Below are 16,558 nucleotides of genomic sequence, written 5' to 3'. Positions count from 1 at the left end.
TGCAGGAAATCTGGGTCATGTGAGGGCCCTTTCTGTTGCTTGCACTCCATCAATAAACTCAGATGCAAAACTGTTTCCTTCAGACTGCACAGACCCACCAGCACTGGGACCAGTAAGAGTTCAAGTCCCTATACCCAGATGCTGGGTGAACTGGAAAGGGCCCTTCTTGTTCAGGCAGAACTGAGAAGGTGCCCAGCAGCTGCCAGCAACCTGCCAAGACCCATAGAGTCCCTCTGGCCTTTCCATCAGTTGTGTGGGAGCATCAGCTTGCTTCAGACGGTGCATGGCTGTTTTCTATCTCACAAAGAAATGTATAATGCAGGTGCTGTTGCAAGCTTATCCATTCCTCTCACTTGTAGGAGAAAAATTCCTTCCCTCCCCAAGCACTCAAAGCCAGATTCTCCAGATGTTGGCAGAGTTCAGAGTGTTGAGAGCCTAAAGCCAGTTTCAGTAACATCCTGCTTGTATGGGTTTACATCAGAAATTGCTCCTGGCCTGAATGATGCCAAAGAACTAAAAAGTGGCAGGACCCAGATTAGAAATGTGCATTTTTTTCCTTGAAGCTGCGCTTTCTTAGAGGAGTTACAGGAGTTATTTAAAACACATGGAAAAATTTCTCTCTGGGAGATGTGGCTACAGCTCCTAGGTTAACGCGTTCCTTCTCTGCTGGAGAATACAACTTTGAGGCAGGGCAAAGTTCGGGCAGTTTAAATGAAAAACAATTTTTTTATTCCTGTAAACTAAACAGATTTTCCTTTTTTCTTCCTCTTTTTAAAAGCAGGTTATTAACCTTTAAGCAGATGGATGTTCAATAATCTTCTCATTGGCAAGGAAGGTAACAGCCATGCAAGGTGCATCTACTTACAGCCAGCTGGAGCCCACATGTAAAGGTGTTGCATTTAATCTGAGACAAACAAGTGTTTATTATTTGTGAAAGGATCTTCCACTTTCTCTTGCTTTTCAGTTCGTAACTTACTCACAGGGCAAAGACAGATGCTCCGAGTTAGCAATCTGCTCCTTTTGCTGTAGCCTTGCTGAATTCCTGGATCTCATTTTACGGTCCTTTCTCCTTCAAACCTTTTCCCCTCCCTGTTTGTATGAAGTGTGGCAAAGGAGTTATTGTTCCTGTCAGTCCTCAGCTGAAGGCACCCAGCACTAACTGTGCCCAGCACCCAGCTGAGACCCAGCCCTCGCTTTCAAAGAGAGGTTTCACAAAAGAAGGACCTGTAAGTTTACAAACAGCCAGCCAAGCAGGTGAAAAACAGTGGTTTTCTTGAGTGTATGGCACATATACACGTAGACACATGGGAGGGAACACAGCCTGTGGCTTGAGAAGCTCAGATATTTTTCCAAGGCATTATGAGCTTATCTCCTGGATGAGCATGAGATGTTCACACAGAGCAGCTGCATATCCATAAGTGGCACTTTGCTCAGTCAGTTCCAAGCTTTGGCTTTTAGTTTTACAGGTTCCCATCACTGCACGGAATGGAGGGGAGGGGCTAGAAGAGATAAGTTTAATCCTTAAAAGCACAGGGTGCAACAGAAACCACACCTCATAATGACACATGGAAAACTGTTGCTGCCTGTTCTGAACTTCCCCTCCCCCTCCCAAAGACACGTGCTCCGGCCACGTGCTCCGAGCTCCTTTGTTCGAAGCGCGGGCAAAACCAAATGTAACTCAAACTCTTCAGCAGTGTCTGATTGGCCACTCACCCCAGGTCCTCCCCTTCCCTCTTCTCCGAATAAAGGATAGTCGAGGGGAGGCTCCGCCCTCTCTCAGCTCAGCTATCTTCCTGTGAACATCTGTGGTTGTCTCTCTCTTTCTTAAGGCTTCTAACTGCAGGGAATTGAGCGGGCAGGGAGCTATATTTCTCCCTCTTTGCTTCTGCTGATGGTATTTGCTCTGCAGCTGATACAGGTACCGATTTTAGAGCTATTAAGGTGCTAGATCGCCTGTGCTGCCTCTCTGGGCTGCTCGAGGCTTTCTAAGGCATTGAAATACAAGCGCTAGCCGGTATAAAGCTGAAAAGATACCATCCACAGAAAACCTCATGTGGGTCTGCATATCCCAAGTTCTTCACGTCTTCATTGGTCAAATGGTCCAGCTTTGACCTTTGTCCAACCCCCCCTCAACTGAAATTTAGGTTAAAAATCTAATAGATGTGGCTTAATAATGAGGCTGGTACTTTCTTAGTCACAACATCCCCCCTGCATAGAGTCTGGTACTGAGCACTGATGCAAGTTTATAGACCTAATAAAATCATAACCCAGTTGCCCTGATCTCTGTCCATAGCCACTACAGAGTTGTCATGCTTGTCTGGAGCAGGAGCACTTCCTGTTTATACAAGTAAACAGGCATTTAGCGTGACTAAAGGAAATTTGAAGGACAATTACTGGATCCTTTTCCAGACAAATGAAGACAGCCAACAGGCAACCTTGCAGGAAGAACCTTTGAGCAGCACTGTTTTCAGTCGGAAACTCCCTTCGTGCTGCTAGCTCCAAGCCAGTACACTTAATTGCCTCGATTGTCCCTGTTATCCTTTAATGGGAAACATAACTCACTTTCAAAGCAACCACAAGAAGCTGCAGACAGGGGAATCCTGAAGATCAGCAGAGGTGGGACTGCATTACAGCCATTTCCATCAGGCTGAAATTACACAGAGTGCACCAGGAATGTCTCTAAATGGCTTCAAGCCAGGGCCTGCTGAAGCCTGCTGATTCCTAAAGTCAAGGCTAACAGTCCTCTACCTTGGTATGAGGAACCCAAAACTCCAAACAAACAACAATTCAGACAAAAGTGTAGCTGTTCTGCTAAATCCCAGGCGTGGGATACCGGTGGTGAATCCTGTTTTTACCCACACATCTCTGAAGGGTATCCGACCGCCTCTCTCTGTCTTCTTATCTTCAGCTGCAGGTAAGAGGCTGATCCTACCCACGCAGGAGGACCCTGAAGCTCAATTTCTTGCACTTAGATACAGGAGTGGCAGGCATCATAAAAAGAACTTACACCATCCTACAGGCACTCCCAACAGCATGAGATACAACTTAAGGACCTATGACTCAGTAGTAAAGCAAAAGTGTTCTACCTGAATTTTCTGCTAAGCAAATGCTATCTCTGTTACATGCCAATTTTAGCAAGAGGTTTGAAGTGACCACTTGCTCATGGGATAACTTGCAGATCCTACAAAGTATTGTGTTTGACATTGTGTGGCAGGTTTTGACAGAAATTACTATTTTCAGCCTAAAAATTGAAATGAAAAGTCAGTATAGGTGGAATAGTGGCCAGGATTTGCTCTGCTCTTTCCAGCTCTTCAGGATCAGACTGAAATTAGCAACTGGACCAACTTGAGGTTCATTTTCTAGCACAGATTTAATAAAACACAAGTTTGCAGAATTTCTCTTTCTTGATTCAAGTAAATGGATGAGAATATCCACGACTACAAGAACTACACATAGTTTGCATTTTAGCTTACAAAAGAACATACTTTGCAGCAGTCATAGTAAAATTTAAATATGCAAATCTTTAAAAAGAAAAATGAAAAAATTCATACTCACTCTGTCTGATCTCTGGCTAAGGCATTTAATATCCATTTTCTCATCAGCACCATCGATTTTAGTTTTTCTTCCATGTATCGTGCTTCGATTGAGAGCAGCTTCCATGCAAGAAGGCTGGACAGATTTATGCAGTATCCATTAACCATTCTGAGATCATTTCTGATCAAAAGATGCTCTACCTGTGAGAAGTACCCAAGGTATCAGACATTTATTCTGGAGGGCATTCATACCAAATCTTGGAGGTATATTTAACATTAAAATTGCCCACCTAAATCCATTTTCATGTGTCTCAGGATAGCATCTTCCTAGAATGCTCAACACTCACCAATACAGCCTAAAAGCAAAATGAGTCAGAAGTACTGAGCATCACTTAAATCCCACCTACAATTATTTTGACATCTGTGTCTCCAAGGTCCTTGAGTTTAAAAGGCCCTTGAATGGATAATTAACAGGGATAAACTTGTTGCTAGAGTAAAGCATATTTGAACCACACCACCAGAAGCATTATGGATGGCAGGAGGTTCCAGAGCAGGAGCTGGAGATGGAAGGAGAGAGTAATTTGGAACATTAGGGCCTGAATTTTCACATCCTGTAATAAGATGGAGCTGTGAGGAAGGAAAAACTCATGCATTGCAGGAAGAGTTGATGATGATAAAAATGTATCCTTAGGACTCCCCACGACGGCAGGGCAGGCCCTGCAGCACATCCCCCCTTGCTATGCACAAGCAGCAAGGCGTGCCATGATCCACAGGGACTGTGCTGCAGTGCTTCTGGAAACAAAAAGCTGCCACCACATTAGATTCCACAATCTCAGTGACTCAGCCAAAGGTCTCTTCTCAAAAGCACAGTTATTTAACATCTGCTGTATCTCTTTGCAAAAAAAAAAAAAAATCTGTTCCATATTTCTCCAAGATAAATGCTATTGTCAAATCTTGGCAGAAAATTAAAGTAACAACTACACTCCCCTAAAAGGTGACTGGGAAGAATTCATGCAGAGAAAACTTCTGTTTTCAAGACAACCATCAAACTCCAGTTATGGGAAAGACACAATATTGACAGATATTTCCAAAGTGCGTTGTGGATATTCAAGTTCAACACAGATTTATGTAGTAAAAAAGCTTGCCACTGAAATTCTCCCTTCTGAATTAATTCATGTTTCCTTGTGCCACTCCAGAAGTGAAATACAACAAACACTCATTTGATTTAATTTTTAATATACAATTAATAAGCTTTTTTGGGGTATCATATATACAATGAAAAGTTAAAAATGGTCTTAATTTAAAGATTGACAATAAACCCATTCCAAATCAGACATACAATTACATCTTACCTTTACAGATTTTGCATCAAGAACATCGCAATCATAAATGCAGAGGGCAAGTAGGCAATTTTACAAATTTTCTTTATGGTCAATTGCCCAATTTTCTCCACAGCTCTAAACAGACACAAATGGGGCTGTAAATGAGCTAGCCCTATAAAAGCAACTGTAAAAGGCCAAAGGATAAAACATGATTGTTAGGGGTCACTGGACGTTTTGTGTCAGGGGAAACTACTCAGATGCTCCTGAATGCAGACATAAGGACCTGTTACCTTTTTACTGACTGGAGATTATAGCTCAGCTTAGCAGGGCAGGTTTGGTTGTCTACATCTAAAAATATTCAACCAACTATTTCAAATCCGTAGCGTCTTTTACAACTCTGTGCAAAACAAACTTACTGAGAAAGAATCAAGAAATCACAGCAGCTTCACAACTCTGTAAGGAAGGTGTCATAACTCAGTTAAACTGCTAGGGCCTGCCAAGCTGAGATCAGCTCCAAAAGGACAGCCAAAACTGAAGTGACTACTGCACTGTCACAGCTACCCTTTTAAAGCAAATTTCTTAAAGGAAATATGCTGGTATCTCCTGATGCTCAACTACCAGGACATAAATCAACAGGGAGATTCAATAAGAAGGTTCATGTTCATGAACCTGAAAGACTGCAAGGGAGAAATAATGAGTAGCAAACCTTCCTCTCTCTTGTGATAGCCACTCTTGTGATAGCCACTGTTCAGACAGCAGTTGTCACTGCAACAGCTATCCTTTTAGCTCCCATAGCAACTCAGGAATGAAACAAAGAGTGTAGCAAAAAAACATTTACTAGTAATTAAACACTCCCAGAGAGTCGGATGATACAGTTTACAGGCACATCCCAGGGAGGTTATGAAGTGAAGCATCCCCTCAGAGCTATTGTTCCAATATGATTCTCATTCACAGCACATCCACTGCATTGGGCAAGAAGATAAGTCTTAGTGGGGGTGAGACAAATAGGAGCAGATGTTTCCTGTTTCTAGCCTGACTTTCATTTGGTTTCTGTCATTGCTGCGTATCCAGCTTAGGAGAGGGGGTGAACTGTGATGTCTAACACTTGTCCTATTGTTTGGGGTTTGGCAAATCTGAGGAATAAGGTTGCTTGCACTGTAACAGAAAAACAGCCCATCAAGTAGGATGTGTCTGTAACCAGCAGCAACAGAGGTTTCAAAAGACAGTGAAATCACACTTACCTAGTAACAGACATTTTATCAGTGGAGCTAGAAAAAAGATTGTTTTCTCAGTCCAATTTAGGACCCTTGTTAATACTGAAGGACAAGAGTAACAGTCCAGGCAACTTTATTTCTAATTTTGTTGCGTGTAGTTTTTCAGTACAGAGAAACTATTCAAATGCTCCTAAGAAATGTAAATCTTCTCCAAAAGACTTCCTAAGGTGTATGTTTCAGCCTGTGGCAATGGGTTCCTTTAATTACAAGCAAAGACACAACCATTTTTCCAACAATGGTAATTTACAGGAGTTTGTAATTGTGCATCAACAGTGTCTTATACATACACATTTGCCTGCACATTGAAGTTGAAACTGGGAATTCCTGCAAATATAGGTGTTTTATAAATTAGTATGCTTCTTGCTGAAGAGGATTCAGATGTGAAAAAACTTAATTCATACTTCATCCCTATGGAGGGCTACAATGTAAAACTGTAACCTGATTGCTGGTTTGATAATGAGAATAAAAAATGTAAGAAGACTAAAGACAAATCATTTTCGGCATAATACAACTAGTTCTGATACAGAGTCAGTCTTCTGCATGAGTGCAGCAGAAAACCTGAGATTTTTGCAGGAAGTGCAGCTAGTGCAGTTCTGTCCTGCAGGTCTCTGCTTTGAAGGAGACTATCCTCCCGGCTGCTGTGTCTCCATCTCCATCAAAATAATTTAAGTAACACAAAATGCTTTGCCCTTTAAACTAGGTGAAAATAGACAGATTTTTGTTGGTGATGTTGTAAAAAAATAAACATTTGTCTCACATTACAGAAGAAAATATTTCTTGCACAGTTACTTAAGAAAACAATTAAAGCTCAAAAGACAGAGGCCCACCAGCCACAGAGGAAATAAACTCCTCCCAAAAGAGAACAGCTCTACATTGCAGACAGTTGCTTGGAATGGATGGATGCTCACTAACCAGAGAGCCTGCAGCACACTTGATAGAAGAGCTCAGTCATGCCAGTCAGACCACAAAAAACAAGATTCTGTTTTATTCTTCCAGGCGCATAGCCTCCTTTGGACAAAAGTGTGTTTGACATTTTTGGGAGAACCCACAAATAGACTCAATCCTCTGTGAGCAACAGAGAAGCAGTTGTCCAGATTTCAATTACAACCTTGTGTAATGTAAAAGGAAGACAAGATTAATTCCCATCTCCCTAAGATGCAACCCACTCTCTAGCGATTTTTGTCTCCAGGGCCTTATACTCCTCATAGCACCTTTTCAGCTGTCGTGTTCCTCATTGAGGTTTGTCTCACTCCTTACAAGCTGCCAATATTGGGAAAGCTCTTCAGTTTCTCAGGAAAGTCATCTTTGTACAGGACGGGGTCAGCACGATGCTCCACCACTTTGAGAGGCATGGTCCCAAAGACAGAGGCAAACTTATTGATGCATTCAGATCTGGAGAAAAGGAAAGCAGTATAATTAAGAACTCCAACAACTGGGCTGGCTACCAACTCCCACACCAAAATAACTGGTAGAAACCTTCCCTCTTGCAATTGGAAGCATTTCAGCCATGCTGGCTACTAATAAATAAAAAGAGAAACTCACTGCAGAGAGAACAGAAAAGAAGCTGGTGTTCTTTGATTTATCCATTTAATCACAGAGACGAGCAAGGGGATGCTGGCAGCAGCACATGTGCACATGGAGGTCAAAGCTTCCCTTCTCCCTCCCCCTAGAATTCCAGTCATTCTTAAAGCAATGTACATGCTGTAAACCAGAACAGATTAACTGCCAACATGTCTCTTAAAGGGCCACTGTTGGGTCAATTTCATTTGTAACGAAGGTTTTGCAAAAACCAAGGCTTTGTGAAAACAGAGTTCTAAATAAAAAGTCTGTCTTTTTTCAGGCTTCTTCAGAAGCTCTATCTTTTCCCACAAAAAAATAAACATGCCTCAGAGAATAGGCAGAGCTGATTGTACTACAACTTAAAGGTGAAGCTGAATTAAAACTATAAAATGAAAGAAACTAACTAGTTTATTTTCCTTGTCTAAAGAAAGATATATTGAGCAATAAGGCATCACATTAGCACAAAAAAACTGGACCACTGATGACTCTTTCAGTTTTAATAATCTCAGGTGTCAGTAATGTGGAAAGGAACAGCCATGTTCTTCAAAAAACAAGCAAACAGATGTTTAACCCTTACATTGCTCCTTTAACTCTTTTACTGAAGGGCACTGTACCTATGGAAGCAAGGCAGAGAAAACCTGGCTTATCTCACCTCAGCCAATGCTCAGCTAACATTAGCTGCCTGCTGCATAAAACAGCTCTTAAGAAATTCAGATACCAGGAATCATGATAGCAGTTCCTTACAGATAACAGAGTGAGCTACAAGAAAACTGGTGACACCTCTTTTGCCATTGAAAAAGGAAAATGGAAAAGGAAATGTGTACTTTGACTGAGCTACAGAGACTGATGTGCTGCAGGCAGTCACAGAGCAGGTCTCTCGCTCTCCAACCACTGCACCCTCTCTAGACTCCTTCGAAGGGTTAGGGCGTCACTATGGCTCCAGGATAATTTTCCTCATCAGGACCCGGTCAATCACACCAACTGAGTGTGACAGTTCTGTGATGGGGACTGCTCAACACTGCCCCAAACGCTCTTTTCAAGTAGACGGGACAGCAAGAGTAGTTTTCAAAATCATTTCCTCAGCCACATAGCTGTTTCAAGCTATAATGGTCATAATTCAGGCCATTTTCTGCCCTGAGAAAAGTGTCAGAAAACTACTTCATATGAAGTGATACTTGAATAAAATATTTATACAGGTAAGTGTTGATGCTTCACTTTCTGCTGCCTTCCCATCCTCTCGTATTTCACCCTACCTCACACCTTCCTATCTTCAGATTCAAATCATAGGAACCAGAAACAAACGAAAAGGAATTCAGAGTGTAAGACAAAATTGTGTACAGTGGGACTCCGCCTCTACTCCTGTGACAAGTAATATTTGCTCCAGGGTAGTACATCTGAAACGGCAAAGGAGCCATCAGTGAGGACTGAAGACCCAGGTAGCTGTTCAATATCTGCAATAACAAGGGGAACCATTGAGAGAAAGAGATTTGGACCTTAGCCACTGAAAGGCTGCAGTAGTTCCTGCAGACAGCAGGAACTGAGGGTTTTCTCCAGAACAGTAAGCAGTTTCTGTTTCCTCCAGAACATTAAGCAGTTTCTGTTTCCTCCACAAGATGCCCACCGTGAGATACCTTAAACACATCTGATTTTCAGATAAAGTCAGACTTCCAAATAAACTGTTACTGGTAAGAAATGTGGTTAACTAATCCATGATGTGTATTGGAGAAGTCTCATGGCAGGAAACCCACAAACTTCACAGGCAAGGAGGTAGATGCCCTGGGAGATGTGCGTGTGAGAAGTTTGCACAGCTGCTGGCCTTCACTGGTTTCTGGAATACAAGAACACTTTCGGTCTACTGGTTCAAATCCTGCCTTTGCCAGTAATGACTGAAAGACATTGTAATGTAACAGCTGCTTGGTGGCCGGTGTGAAATGAATTCGTTATCTCAGCCTGCTGCCTGCTAGGCAGGTGTCCACATCAGACCAGCCATTGTCACAACCGGAACTAAGTGGCACCCTCAGAGCAAAAGACAAAACTAAATGGATAGGGCAGACAAAATTGACCTCTTCCCTCCAGAGGTTACACTCCCAAGTAAAAAAATGAGGTCTTATGAGAAAATACCAAGATGGGATCCTTCTACAGCCAAACTTATTTTGGTGGCAAGTCCATTCATGGATGCCAGTACAGTATCTTTAACCACCAAGAAAAAATTTCATTGTTAAAGAAATGGCAAAAATGAAAAAATGGAAAAATTAGTATGTTCTAAACACTCTGGCTGAAGCAGAAGTTAGCCCTCCACAAATAAATATCAAATTCAAAGATCAGAAGCATGCTTTTTTAAAGGAAAGAAATGTCATGCACAAGCCACAAAATATGTTTGAAAGAAAGACACTTCTTTCCAAAAATTTCATCTCTAGCACTGAACTAAATCACTTGAATTCTGAAGTCCTTGACACTTTTGGACAATATAAACCAGAAAGCATATCTAGAACATTAAACATTGAAAGGTAGGTAGCCAAGAGAATGTAATGTCATCTCAATATGGAGGGAAGGTGTTTCTCTTGGTTGTGTCAATAGTTTCACAAATTCAAAGTAACAGAGGCATGTTTGCTTCCAAGAACTATTTTTTTCCCCTTGCTTTGCTGACAACATGCAGTTGTGCTCAGCTCAACAAGAAATTGTGTGAACTCAGATACTGAGAGCCCGATTGCCTTTAGATGACCTTGGTGCTTGTTAAGGTCTCTCTTAATCAGGTTTCTCACTGTTATAATCCAACTAACTTTTTGGCAGGGTAACCATGTACCTGCAGCCTTTGGCTAACTGTGACCTGGTCAGTTTTCCTCTTAAGGGAATGGCTTCCTATTTCGACTCTAACAAATACTTACGTGTCCTAAATAAAACACTGCTGTTATTGTTGCCACAGAAGCAGCTCAGCCCTTTGCTAAATTTACTGTACTGGCAGTTGCCCTCTAGACTGCATTTTAGAGAGCTCTCCATTTTTGAGAGCCAGATGCCAAGATGCTAAAGGCAGAAAACTTGTTGCTACTTAAACACCTGTAAATACAGGGATTATGAGACCTTCCTACAGTTTCTTCTGTGACCTGAGGTAAAGGCTAACCTAGGGCAAGAAGAGGATTCTCGATTCTAAGCTTTCTTCAGTTTATGTGTTTTAATGATGGAGTTCGATAACCCTGGGGACTGAAGTCTTCTTTTTATTTCAAATAAATTACACAGCAAGAAGAATAGCAGAGTGGCTTTCCCATGATTCGGTGTATTGCTAAAAGAATAAAATTTCTTAATAGGAGACAGAGTTCAACTGTGCCATCTTCCTTTGTCTCTGCTGAACAAGTCAAAATGCCCAACAAAACCAGTTAGTTACACATCTCTTCTGGACAGATCTCCACAACTGACTTCTCAAATCTTTTCCATTTACAAAACCAACAGGCAGTTGCTGGGCATCTCTCTGCTATTTCTGAACCAGAAACCTAACAGTAAATGTTGTACATGTACGTGACAACCCCGATAAACTGTTTGTTTCCCAAATGGTAAGTTGATCCCTGGATATCCAGGCAAGTAATTAGCTCAGACTGTTTGTTATTTCTGAATGCTAAAAAGCATGGAGTCAGGCACTTGGGGAAGCTGCAAGTAAAGCTGATAATGGCTCTTTGCCTGACACCTCAGGTATTGTTCTTGATACCCAACACTGTAAAGTTATCAGTACAAAGTTATTCTTTTATAGTGACAAGGATTCCCTGATGCATGCATTTTTTTCCATTCAGCTTCTCTCGTGACCCTGAAAATAGTGTATTTATATATGTACTTATGGATAGACAGATAGATATGAGAGCCTTACTCACTGCTAGGTTAGGATAATTAGCTCTAGGAGTTGTTACCATTTATTACCCACTTTAAATTAATATCTAGCTTAGAAGATTCAAAAAAATAAACCCTTTCAGATTCTCAAATAACTCCCTTATATTGAATGCAGATGATAACACAGGGCAAGAAGGCATTAGGTGTAGCAAGCAGTATCAGTATGATATTAAGGATTTTCAAAATCAAGTCTGAATATACCTAAACTATCTCTCCAGATTCTCCTGCATTCAGACTCTATCTCAGCATGTACTTCTTTGGCTGGGCAAATAAAAGTACATGGATTTGCAGTCAATCTAACACTTCCCACAACCCAGTATTCTCCACTTTTCAAAATTACAGACAAGCAAGGCAACCGTTTAAACATGTTCTCAATAAACTGTCAATGACACTTTACTCTGAGGATACAAGAACTGCTCTAGACATGGAAACATGACCTTTACCCAACATCATAATGCACTTCAAGGCAAAGAGCACTTTTTCATCTTCTGTTTTTATAGCATTTACCTTAATGAGTTCATAACCAAAATTCCCACATGTTGTTGTAGTGCTACTACTATGACCATAGGAAAGCTTAACTGGCTACGGTAGTGCAGAACTGATAGATATGGGGGAACCTCTTGTGCTTCCCTTTCAGCTAACATTTAAGATCTACAAGACTTCCCACCCTTTTCTCAAATTTTCCTGCAGAGTAATTTTTACCATCTTAATGGGGTGTGTTTTACTCCTGACTTGCATACTCCTTTTTTTAATCCAGTCTTATTAAAGTCCATACAACACTTCAAATTTTCTGAGTTCTGCAGAGAAGGACAGAAAAAAGCTCACTGTTAAAATTCTGGTCACTATCTAAATTAAAATTAAAATTAAAGTTAAAATTCTATCACTAGTCAGATAACCATGTTATACCTCTTCATGCAAATCTGAAGTGGCCTATTTTAAATGCAGATCAGATTTTTTTTTTTTGTCACCTCTTAGAATCATAGAATCATCAATGTTGGAAGAGACCTTTAAGATCATCAAGTCCAACTGTCTGTTTCTTCTGGTGACTTCCTCCCCCTGCTTACCTACCCCATCAGTTCCATGGCTGCAAATGATTTCTCCCAAAGTTCGCAGGAAAGATGCAACAGCCCAAGACACCTAAGGTGAGATGCCTCTGTCCTAAACCTCAGTTAAATTCCACTGAATAACTAGTGTGTACATTTATTGTCAGATAGCCCATTTCAAACACAGGAATTGAACAGCTTTGCAAAAGTGAAGAAACTTTCCCTTATTTCACACATTCAGAAGGCAAGGCAGAGAGAAGCCTGGTGTCTTGGTCAAGGCTAGAAAGCCCTTTTACTGTAAAGCAGGGAATGGAAATCTCATACTTACAAGCTTCCAGTATTTCACTCTAAGCATTCACTGCCTTTCCAAATGCATACTTCATTTCAAAAATAAATTTTCAGAAAAATATGATAATGCTGCCGTTGTTAAAAAATGCATCATGGAATTGTGCAGCAAATGCCCTTCACTGGTGGAAGCTATGTGCTTCCCAATCCTTGGAGAAAAGACAACGTACAAATATCACTTCAAATTATTTTATTAATAATTTATATCCTTTCTACTCTTTGGTAAGCTATCAGTTATCTGATTTTTAAAAAAATCATGCTTATTACAGTTCATATTCCATGCCAAACAGAACTGTGGTATTACTGACCATACTGTCAAGAACCTGAACTTCATATATGTGTCCTATAAGCTTTACAGCAAAGCTCTTAAAAATTATACCTTTCTAAAGTCCTTTTTTGTAGTAGCCTATTTTTCAGTGACACATCACCCATTGTAGGAATGACTTATGCTGATCAAATCCATGTAACATTCTTTCAAAATTAGTAATTTATAGAAACATCATTTTTGATCCTAATTTAATGAGACACAGGGTAAGATTCTAGGGATCAGAACAAGGCAATCAGAGAAATACAGAGTGGTCACTCACCTTTCCACCATGTGTGTCTGGTCCAGTGATAACCCATCAATTGCTGTGCATTCTGGACATTTGAACTTCTTTCGTGGGGTCACCTGCAGAAAGGCACGCCAGATATTATCAAATATCAACAGAGGGACATTAATCTCCTTGCACAGAGAGCAGTGCAATACCTCTGAACATGCCTGCAGTGTAAGCTGAGCTGTCTCAAAAAGAGGGGGTGTACAAAAAAAAAGCCACTCTGTTCCTCCATTCAGCTCCATCTGGCCCAGCTGACTGCAAAAATTCACAGGGGCCCAATAAAAACGGCTTGGAGGGTTTTTTCCTTCTGTAACTGAAAAGAAGTGGCGATGACAAGCTCCTTAATTCCTGTTTAATGACTGTTTTCTCACTGCCAAGGTCCCTGTATAAACACCATTTGTTCTTGCAGCCATAACAGCGATGAAATATAGCTTCCCATACTTCCCCGTAACGTTAATCCAACCGGCGCTCTTTTGCTCTCTTTGGTTAAGGGCTGACTGGCAAACTCTGCAAGACTCTCCGAATCGCACAGAGGTGCCAAATTACTCTGCTGTGCCCTCATACAGCTCAAAAAACTGCTTCAGCAAAAGCACACACTTTATCTTCTAAAGACTTTTCTAGGAACTGCAGCCACCAGTCCCAGTAAATGATGATGGACAGATGGGAAAATGGGCCCTGCTAATTGAAGTAATGCCTGGTGGCCTCTAAATCTCATTCCGAGTTGACACACTTTGAAATGAATGTACGGAGTGAATGTCTAGACCTGAAAACGTGTCGAAACATGTCAGGAAATTAATTCAGGGATAAAAAGTTCATTTAAAGCTGATCTTGCAATTAACGTTCTTGCAATTAACATTCCTATAAATCAGCTGTTGTCAGGCAATGATAGAGTGAGCTGTGGACAGTTGGCAATTTCTTTCCTCTAGAGATCTCAAATAGTTAAAATATATGTATGTGGGCATGTACATATACACACACATACGTACAGCTGTCATTTAAATTATCTTCTTTATAGCTCATCTACATGGCTAAAATAGCCACCAGAAACAGCTGGTAAAAAACAATTTTGTGCTCCCAGTTAACATAAAAATTTTACTAGAGGGGATTTTCTACCATGGAAGAAGAACAAGATACCATACTGGGGTAAAATGAGAGAAAAAGGAGGATTAAGTAATATATTGAAGCCTACTGAATAAATTTAAGTATGTATCTCATGTTTTTTAATTATGTAAACATAAACAGCAGAAAAGTCCCACCTTAATGACTGATTTGCCAGTGACATTTGCTACGAGAAAATTCATGGCAATATCTTCACAATTCATATGCGCATCCACCCAATTCTTGATGTCTCCAGGCATTTTATAGGTGTAAAGGTAGTTGAAATACTGCAGAGAAGAGAGAGAGAGAAAGAAGATAATTTTAAATACAGACACAGTAACTGCAAGACTAAATATTTCAGTTATGGAACGGCAGTTCTGGTCTGAAGGCAGTTAAATGATACTGCCTTCAGACAAGAACTACTTCAGCAGATAGAAAATAATTTTGGGGGGCTAAATTGCATAATTATTTCTTTCCTGACCAGCACTCAAATTTTGTTTAAATTGGTTTTCTTTTCTGAACCTGCTAGCTACAAAGCTACATTCACTGCAAAATTTGAAATGTACTTTCAGGTCATGCAAACTAGCAAGAGTTTTTTAAGATCATACAGGTAAGTAATGATTTTATTTCAGAGGCAGAGACAAATCACTGGTTTTCACAGCAACTGAAAGAGGTCTAGGGAAAGTTTGCAATTGATTCTCTGTTCTAAAGAGCATAATCATAGCACCACAAAAAGTGATGGAACAATGACAGAAACACATATAGATATTTTTTAATGTACACATTGTACATTAATACAAGTTGTATATTACCTTGTGATAAAAGGCTGCCCCAGTGAGCACCATTGAGACTTCATTGGTCCATTCTGATTCGTATTTCCATTTGTTCATCTCATGGTCCCAAAGATGCAGGCGGCCTGGATATCCAACCAACCTGTCAGGGAACTCACGCCAGACCTAAAGAGAAAAAAAATGTGACATGCTGTTAACCAGGCCTGCACAGAAAGCAAATGCAACACATCTGCTTTGGGAGGGTAGAGTTTCAGTGGGGCAAAGATCACTTAAATTCTTCTAAGTCCAAATTCCTGGAATAAAAAGTTGCCAGGAAGAAGTACAAAAAAACACAAGCTTGCTGTGGAAGGACCCTACAACTCAGAGAAGCCATGTCCCAGAGCAAAAGGCCACTAATGGAATACTAAAATAATTGTTATAGAGAAATACAAATGACTATTTAAAAAGATTTTAACTCTAACTAAACCCAAGCATGATTAAAATGAAACTTTTGATGTTAACTTCAGTAGATATGACTACAACCTAACTACTTTCACAGCTGGCTTTGGATCTAACCAACCTGCTTCCTTTGTCAGGAACTGGCTTAAATTTTAATATTTCTGGTATTCTTTAGTGGGTGCTTGGCTACATGGAAGGCCGCTTTGCCCTTGACTTGTTCCAGACAGCTGGATACAATCAAGATACCATCCTTGTCACTCCATACATTATTTTATAGCTGACTACAGGATCAAATACAGTAGACAAGAACACGGAGAAGGGCATCATTAACGCAACCCCAGTTCTCCACAGGGCTGGCCACATTAAATAATGGACAATTTTTGCATTAGAGAAAAAGAGAGGAAGGATTATAATTATTTAGAGGGGTCTGAATGCTATTTGTTTGCTAGATGCCGTTTGTCTGCATTATTTGCAGAGAAATTATTCAAAATTTGTCCCTTAATCCAAATAACTGCTAGGTCTGTTGGAAGAAGGAGTCTTGACTTTCTAACACAGTTAGCTTACAAGAGTTTCCAGTTTAGGCTGGTAGTGTATAAACAAACAGATGCATACACAACAAAATTTTTGTATGCAAGATCAACAACAAGAACAAAGGATCTAAAAAATCCCCAAGGATCCCTTCACA

The 16,558-nt window shown here is 40.5% G+C and overlaps 1 protein-coding gene across 4 annotated transcripts in view; it reads right to left on the bottom strand.

Annotated features, from left to right (window-relative positions):
* Positions 1 to 4,748: 4,748 nt before the first annotated feature.
* Positions 4,749 to 16,558, bottom strand: part of EXT2 (exostosin glycosyltransferase 2) — a 73,427-nt gene continuing 61,617 nt past the window's right edge. For all 4 annotated transcript variants that reach the window (XM_069017173.1, XM_069017177.1, XM_069017174.1 and 1 more), the window contains 4 exons: positions 15,457 to 15,600; positions 14,803 to 14,931; positions 13,538 to 13,620; positions 4,749 to 7,521 (listed from right to left, as the gene is read on the bottom strand). In XM_069017173.1, coding sequence (XP_068873274.1) covers positions 7,383 to 7,521; positions 13,538 to 13,620; positions 14,803 to 14,931; positions 15,457 to 15,600 — 495 coding nt within the window. In that variant the 3' untranslated portion in view covers positions 4,749 to 7,382. The remainder of the gene's footprint in view (positions 7,522 to 13,537; positions 13,621 to 14,802; positions 14,932 to 15,456; positions 15,601 to 16,558) is intronic.

The sequence above is a fragment of the Aphelocoma coerulescens genome, chromosome 5 (assembly GCF_041296385.1).
Source record: "Aphelocoma coerulescens isolate FSJ_1873_10779 chromosome 5, UR_Acoe_1.0, whole genome shotgun sequence".
NCBI lineage: Eukaryota > Metazoa > Chordata > Aves > Passeriformes > Corvidae > Aphelocoma > Aphelocoma coerulescens.
This window is presented reverse-complemented; position numbering and strand designations above follow the sequence as displayed.